This window comes from Apteryx rowi, unplaced genomic scaffold (genome assembly GCF_003343035.1).
Source record: "Apteryx rowi isolate R43461 unplaced genomic scaffold, aptRow1 scaffold_38, whole genome shotgun sequence".
Lineage (NCBI taxonomy): Eukaryota > Metazoa > Chordata > Aves > Apterygiformes > Apterygidae > Apteryx > Apteryx rowi.
In genome coordinates, this window is record NW_020450307.1 from 554,579 (window position 1) to 563,056 (window position 8,478).

The 8,478-nt window shown below is 37.0% G+C and overlaps 1 protein-coding gene across 1 annotated transcript; it reads right to left on the reverse strand.

The window, feature by feature from the left end:
- Nucleotides 1–788: 788 nt before the first annotated feature.
- Nucleotides 789–8,478, reverse strand: LOC112970119 (arylacetamide deacetylase-like 4). Its single transcript, XM_026074145.1, has 4 exons — nt 8,281–8,478; nt 4,018–4,234; nt 2,593–2,656; nt 789–1,656 (listed from the first exon to the last, which is right to left on the reverse strand). The coding sequence occupies exons 1-4, from the start codon at nt 8,449–8,451 to the stop codon at nt 885–887; spliced, it is 1,224 nt and encodes a 407-aa protein (XP_025929930.1). The 5' UTR covers nt 8,452–8,478; the 3' UTR covers nt 789–884.

Sequence of the window (8,478 nt, forward strand, 5' to 3'; positions counted from 1 at the left end):
GGCTGGCAGAGAGTGAAGATATATACTAACCTCTTCCCACACTTGCACATGCATAGATATCACAAAGGCCAGATGATTGCGTGACATGACAAAATATTTAACAACTCTTAGGTATTGCATGGCCAGCTATTTTGACATCCCATGGCACTTACCCTGGCATCAGTGTTTAACAAATGTGGATCTGTCCTAATGAGCAAGTTAACAACTGACCTGATGGGTTTTTTCCTTCATGTTTTGGACGTTAGCAAAAATTATTTTAGCAGCTTCAGTGTTATTTCTGTATTTTCTCCTGAAATTCTGAGCAAAGGAAACAAGCCGAATATTTAACTGGTTACAAAAAGTTAAAAAGCACTATGTCTCTCTCCTCCCAGAATACAGCCCAGTGCTTTTCAGGAAAGAACTGTATAGGTAGTTTAGAGAACATTCAGTTAGGTTTGCTCCATTTGTTTATGTTCTCCCTCACTCCTCCTGCATTGCCAGTCTCAGATGCTCATATTAGCATACTGATTTTGTATGCATTATGTGAATATGTGTGTGCACGTTGCTGATTATTCATATGTTGCATGCTTTAAAAAGCATTTTGCTATATTAATAATGAGGTTTTTTTCTTGGACATACCTTACTAAGAGAAGAAGAAAACAAAATTATCTAAACAACAAAACGAAGATACCAATTTATGGGTTAGGGGGAAAAAAAAGGAAGAAGAGAAGTAGATCATGTTTCCATTTAATATCAATTGAAAWTCAGAATTCAGTAGACCATGCTATCATAACTTAGTATTTCTTGCCTAGATTCTAATATACAGATAGATAGCAAATAATGATAAATATCATTGAACTATATGCAGTCCACATAATATACTTCACTGTATTCTAGAAGGCATTTTAATAGCCTTTTATGAAGTTTACAATATGGTCCACTATCTTATTTGATGATGGAAAAGAGAAAATACTGTAACCGAAAAACCCCAGGGCACAATGGAAGCCTTCTTCAAGGTGGTACCAGGTGACTTTTACGTTGTTGTCCTCTAACCGTTTCTTGTACAACAGTCCATCATCCCTGAGTACATCATGCTCACAGGTAACTATACAGGTATCAGGTAGGCGGCAAACAACAGAATCGTCCGCTAACAGCGGGGAAAATGTTGTCTCAAACATTTCTTTTATTTCTTCATAGACTTGAGCTACACATGAAGTGGGCAATGGTGGTTTGTAGCCCTGTTTAAATTTATTTGGGATAAGGTCTGGATTTATCCATTTCCCATATTTCAAATTCATACTCTGGGGTACATGAGAACCCGCCAAAACAGCTTCTTCCAAAGAGGAATCCTTATTCAAGTACTTCAGGATAAAATGGACCATACGATTCCGGGGCAATAAGGGAACGAAAGCATTTTTCTGGTGAGAGGGCAGATTCAATTTCAGTGCTTGGAGAAATGGATAGATCATCACCTGGGCACGTATCTTTGGGATATCTGTTCTATTTACCAGTTGCTGGCAAACACTAGCAGTAAAAGTGCCCCCTGCGCTATCCCCGCAGACGATAATACGGGCAGAATCCACGCCGTAGTTTTCTGCAGTCTGCAGAAAGCGTACAGTAGCAGTGAGGCAGTCCAATACTTGGCCTGGATACTTATGCTCAGGAGATAAACGATACCTGGAATGTACAAAAGGCAGCAATTACTACAAATACCTACGTTTGTGAAGTGCTTAAATGTGACATCTTAAAGGCATCCATGTACTATATATTTGCAAAAATTAATCACAGGCAGTTTTATGTATTTAATTTAGAATTTTGCGTGCTGAAGCAGAACAGAAGAGCTTCCTCTTCCATGTCTGTTAGAATTCCGAGACGGTTGACCATGGAGTTTTATTCTAGCGTAGTTTACCAGAACACGGGGGCTTGAGTAGTGCAGTCCCGTCGTGCACGTTACACAAAGTCACGCCTCTGCTCGCTTCCAGGCTGGCTGAGTGCAGGCGCCCTCTGAGCCAGGGCGTTTGCCAGCCGGGAAGTCTGCGCTTCTCCCGCTTGCACGGACCTTGCGTGTGTGTATGGCTGTAAGTCAGTCCCGCTTACCCACAACATCCAACTGAGTTCTGGCTCCTGAAGTTTTTACACTGGGGACACTGATTATTCATTTACTGTAGTGGCAAAATAGCTTCCTGAAGACAATATGTCACTTACTTTATTAATTGGAACAAGTAAATTGCATTACTAATGAATTTTTGCACAGAAGAATTCGTTGGAAACTAAAGTTTCTTCATGCATTCAGCCATTTTCCATAAGCAAAACATCTTTAAAAGGAACCAGTGGTCTGTGTAGTTTAAGGAAAATATTATTACATTTTAGATTTATTATTTACTCTTTATCCTCACAGTCTCCTAAAATATAAAAACCTAAAATCAGAAAAACGGCTTATAATGTGTTATTAAAGAACGAAGGCAATCATTTTCATAGTGATAACAATATAAAACATACAAATCTGTCTGTTCTACTGAAAATAGTTGGCATACATATTACTTCTGTACTTTTTATAAAGCCATATCAAGTATTTCTCATTCTCATTTCCAACACTGGGTGGAGCTCACTTACCCAACAGACACAACCACTGAATCAGATTTGCTGGCTATGTACCGGCATGTTCTTTCATAGCTTCCTGGAGAACAAATGTTGTCAAGAGTATCAATATCTTAGAATACTTGAAGCAATATCCCCCCTCCTTTTCTTTTGACCTATTGCCATGATTGAGATCCACAGAGATAACTGAATAACTTCTGTATTAAAGAGAGTGGACATTTGGTACTGCATCCTCAGTGTGGGCCTCTTGCCTTTTTAGTGAGCTCCCCAAATTTCCCCTAGGATCAAATTAGTCCAGATTTTTGAACATAAGGACACACAGTAAAGCCCATGCTTTTAGGGAGATTGTCAATCTGTAAGGAAAATAAGGATATTTTTTATTATTGTGCACAATTGCTTGGAGTGACTGTAAGCCTTAGACCCTTACAAAAGCTTATTGCATTATTTTAAATAATTGTAAGAGAGCCTGAGACTTACTTAGGGATGTCATATCATTTTGCTGTGAAAATGCTAATTCTGATACTATAGCTAAGTCTAAATGAATTTTATATTTGAAGCAGAGATTTGACTGTTTGCTGGAGAACAAAAGGTATGGCAGGTATGCCTCCTGAGAAAGCAGCATATTTCTCTGTGTCTAGTTAGACAGAAGAAAGCCAAGGCATCCAAATTATGTTATATTAAAATGTCAAATTATATAATTTTTTCATAGTGAGGTTATGAGTGGAAATAAGCCTGTATTGATATATTTAAAAATATATTGGGTTTTTCTTCAACCTTAATTATGAATTTCCTACCTTTAGAAGATTTGGTTTACAGGTATTTGCTCAGTGTTCTGTGCTCAGTATTCTACCTTAAATTACAGATTTCTAAATTTTAATATGTGCACATGTCTAGTGCCTGTGGAAACAGCATCTTTTAGAACTTTTTAAATTACATATTTGTGATTATCTGTTTTCTCTAATAAATTAAACTGAATAAAGACAACCTAGCTAACACACATGCATCATTGCCACACATTTAAAAGTAGCTGCTATAGGCCACTTGAATTACCATGAACGCTGTTCATAGAAGTGCCAATAAGCATGCTGTAGTTACAGATCAAAGAGAGGAATTCAGGAGTTAATCACTTCTGTCAAGTTTCTTAAATAAAAAGTTATTTATTTATTCAGCAGTGCCACCTACTATAGATATGCTATAAAGAATGCTCTTTCCTATAAAGGATAATTTAAATACTAAATAAGGGCAGATTGAGCAGTTAAAAATAAGAATAAAGTGCTTTCCATCTCTCATTCTCCTAAACTAAGCCTCAAGTACCTCTTAGATTCAGGAGAGTTTTTTAAAATATAATTAACAATCATAAATGATTGTTATAATGTATAATGTAATAATGTATAATGTTATAATGTCATAATGATCATATTTTCCTTTTCAGTTTCTTACTGATGCTTCCAAACATCCCACATCCTCCATGGAAGAAGATGAGTCCTCTCCGTTTGCTTGCAGATGGCAATCTTGGGAGGTAAATCCTCACTGGTACCTCATCAAAATGTAGATCCTTTATGAAGAGCTTTGAATCCTTGCATGCTGGCAGTCCATTAGAAATGAACCGTATAAGTATATGCTCCTCCAAGATACCCAGATTTTCTAAGTTCTTTGCCTAGATATAATAGGAGAAATGAGAAATTAGTATAGGAAACCCACATCTTCTCACCCTTATAAAGACCACCTTCCTCTATATTTAGAACTGTATTGGTCATTTGCTACTCTATAGGATTACCATAAATAACTCTAGTGACTTTGTGATTTCACTTGTGAAAGTAAAAACGTACATCTCCATGATTTGAGATACAGTTATTTCTGGAAAAATACTTGATCCATCAAATGTATTATATAAATACTTTTTTAAATCTCTGTGATCTGGATTTATCACACACAATATCAGGCTTTTGCTTAGGTCCGTAAGTTAGGAGTCATGAGGCCTGAGGCTCCCTCTGTAGTCCATGAAGAGAAAGCAGCATTTCTTGAGGTTGATTCCAGCTTCAGCTATGCTAAATCATACTCTGGAGATACCTGTTCATCTCCATTGATTATAAAAGATGACTGTCTACTTTAGGTGCCTCAGTTAAAGTATTTAGGATTAGGTGGGATGAAAGTGCCTAGCATGATAGCATTCAGTATACCAGGAGAAAAAGACTCATGCCAGTTTGTGTGCAAGGTTTTTAACTTACTGGTCTTTGGTCATCTCCATGCCACAGGGTCAATGACAGCATGCTTTAAGAAAATATCAGTGGTACTTATAATCTCCAGTGAAGTGTTGCTGGCCTAAATGAAGAACCTGATGAGAATGATTCTGAATCTTATCTCCTCCATCAGTGAAACCTTTGCCAGTATCAAGATCCTACAAGTATTCATGAAATGGCTCAGCAGCCAGTTTCTCACAGCTAATCAGGGAAAAAAAAGATATTCTGAAGACAGGGGAGATTTGTCAAATTTGTCAAAACATTTTTTCTTTCTTCTTTGAGGCCAGTCATCTAGTAATAATTGAAGTAGCCTCAAGATCACACTGGAATCCTCACTGATCCTGAACACAGGTCGTAACCAATGCATTTCCAGCTAGGGACAACATTTCCCTTCCTATTAAATGGTAACTTAATTGCCCTTAGGTTTGTTACAATTCATTCTTTTGGAATGATGATAATCATCACAAGCTATTTGCAAATTGTATTGTTCACACCTCTTCTGATAACAAAAGTCTCCATGTGCATGCTATGTCAGTGCCTCATAAACTCATAAAATAGCCAGCTATGCTTTTGTAAATTGATCTTTACAACCTTTTGTATCTGGCCTTTAATTTAGATCTGTTCTCTTTATCTCAGAGACAATACAAATATTGGCCTTAGGTAGTAATTTTGCTGCACAGGAATGCCATAATAGGACAAAGAGGCAGAACTTTCTCAGCTGCAGGATCCCAGCTGTCTTGTACATGTGAAACCAAAAACTGTCATGACTCTTAGGTCAGTATTTTTGTCAGAGTGATGATTTTGGAATGGTTGAAGTTAGCAGAACTGCAATATCGTGTTTTAAGTATATTTATTACATCTCATCTGTACTTTTAACATCCCTGTTTTTTATTGAGCTTGCTGATCACACATATATGATAAACTTGGTATCAAAACATTCTCTCTAAATATCATCCTTCCTTTTCCAATTTTAGGAGCTCCTGATGTCCCAGAGGCATCTTCATATTCTGGGAAAACACTGCCACAGAGGAGAATGAGGAAATTGGTATGTATTCTGTTGAAAAACTTCATCTTGATCAATAGTTACAAAGTATTTCAGAATGAATAGCAATACTCTCAAAAACAAAAAGTATGACTATTCCAAACCAGGTGTGATCAGTGCTAGTAGGTGAAACATATCATATAAGCCAGGTTCTAAAATGTGTTATATGTGAGAAAGGACCCAAATTAGCATGTCAGCATACCTTTTCTTGTAAAATAAGGTCTGTGAAAAACTATTAGCTGGAATGCCTAACTTATGTCACAAACTGTTTTTTTTACATGGAAGATCATATGGTGACCAGACTTCTGTTTTAAAAATAATTATCAAATCACATACCAAATAGCAGAAACTATTCAATTTGAGCTTTATGGACTTTAAGACTACATTTGGCAGCCTCTTTCTCAATCCCCTTGAAGTGTTATGCTTTGCCATCCAAAATAATTATCATCAAAGCTTTATATCATAGTGTAATATGTACAGTTAGTGTAAATGCAGATCCATATAAATGGAGTAAAACAAAGGCTAAGATGTGAGCTGGTAGGCTTTCTCTCATCTCTTTTATTTGGGATTGTCACTGATTTCTTAATGACAGAATATGTGGATAGATATAACAGGAGCATCATATGTATGACACCCATGCTCTAGAAGATATAAGTTTAACTGTTGATGCAGCTCTTCTAAGAGCTATCTCAAGTAAAGTGCAAGAAAAGAGCAAAAAAAGGTCTTGTGTTGAAGAAAAAAAAAGAGAGAGATATTCAGAAAGATAGAAGCAAATAGGATGACAAACTTAAACACTCTGAGATCAGGCCTTGAACTCATAGGTGTGTCACTTTACATGCCTTTACTGCAACATACATGACAGTGGATTCAAACAGATATGTCACTGGCACAACAGCAGCATCACTCACCAGAATGAGCAGGGTGTGCTCATTGCATGTGTGCAATGCACAAGGCATCATGTGCTTTATAATAAAGCTATAAAGTCCTCACTGTGATTTCTGTGAATATACATGTAAAAGCTAGATATTCACCAGAAGTACTGGTCTAAAGGTTTTCAAAGCAAAGGGCTCAAGAAAATAAGGTAGTAAATGGATGTATAACAAATGCTGAAATGAATTTATCTTTACAATTATTCACAAATGGAAGCTGAAAATTCTGGAACATATTGTAATTGAAGATAGAATACATACTGTTGTAGAACAGCCACTTAGAAGCTGTAAAAGCAGGTTAAAAGAACCATCTGAAAGAATCTTTTTGTCAAACCGAGTATAGAAATATGTGGGATTAAATAACATAAACTCATATTATCATATTAAGTTTATATATAGCTTAATATGAAGGACAGTCTGAGATATGTTCAGGATGGCAGACTCTTCTTCATGCCAGATGGTATAGAAAGGTAATGGCAGATTGGCTTGATTTAGAGTAAATAAATCAGACCTTGGCCACCAGAGAACCAGAGTCAATTACCTGATTTGGTGCATATTGCGGTGTGAGTTTAAGCAACCCACCTAAGTTTTTAATGGATTATAGGGCCCCAAATCACCTTTCAGGGTGTGGACCTGTGTTATTGCGTTCATCGTATATAAGCTGGGAATTAGAGAACACTTCTACCTGAGATGAATTCCCTGCAAACATTGCTGAAACCACTCTGTGGTTTTCCTGCAAACTCCCTTTAATGTGCTGTCTGCCAAACTCATGGTAAGGGTTAGGCTGCTCTTGTGTACTCCTATTGTCTTGTATTGAAAACTTTTTGAGCAAGAGCTGTTTCTTACTCTGGTTGCAAAGCACACAGCAGAGTGAATCTGGCATAAATAATAAGTGAAATAATAATAAGCGATAATAGCTTTAGCTGAACCTGCTTTGACCGTGAAGTTGGACTAGATGACCTCTGGAGGTCCCTTCCAACCTACATGATTCTGTGGTATTTCACTAAGATGCAGTGATCCAGTTACTGCAGAAACAGAAACCATGGCAGGGGCGGGGAGGGTAAGAAAATTCCTATAGGTAGATCAAAATTTAGAAAATTACCTCAAAAAGGTTAAAGCGCACTGAGATGCAGAAGGCTTCAGTTACTACAATGGAGTACCCTACAATCAAGCTAAATGATATCCAATGCCCTCCTCTCATCCACAGGACAGTCATTTCATTATAGAAAGCAATCAAGTTATAACTGCAGTGTAAACATGGCAACACTCAGCAAAAAAATTTTAACAGTGAGCAAAACTCACCTCCCAAAGGCTGTTTTTATATACAGCGATAAATATCGCATCAAACTTTGACCTTTACCTTTCAATCTGTGTTTGTTACTGTGTGGCTCCCATTACACATAGCTGCAGTATTTAAATGCATACCCTCATAGTTCTATCCACATTTCTCCTTTCCTGAAAACCAAGCTATCACAGGTAAGGATAAACTTACCATAATTTCCATCAGAACATATAAGCAATGATATAAGAGCAGCTTTAAAGGCTGGTCAACTTCAGGAGGAATTTCTGCCTTGAAGTAATCATAGTAAGTTGCTACTACAACCAGTAACATGAAAGCAACTAGAATTCCTGCTATAAATGTCAGAACATTAAAAAAATCCATTTTTCTTTGGTGAGGCTGATTTGTTAG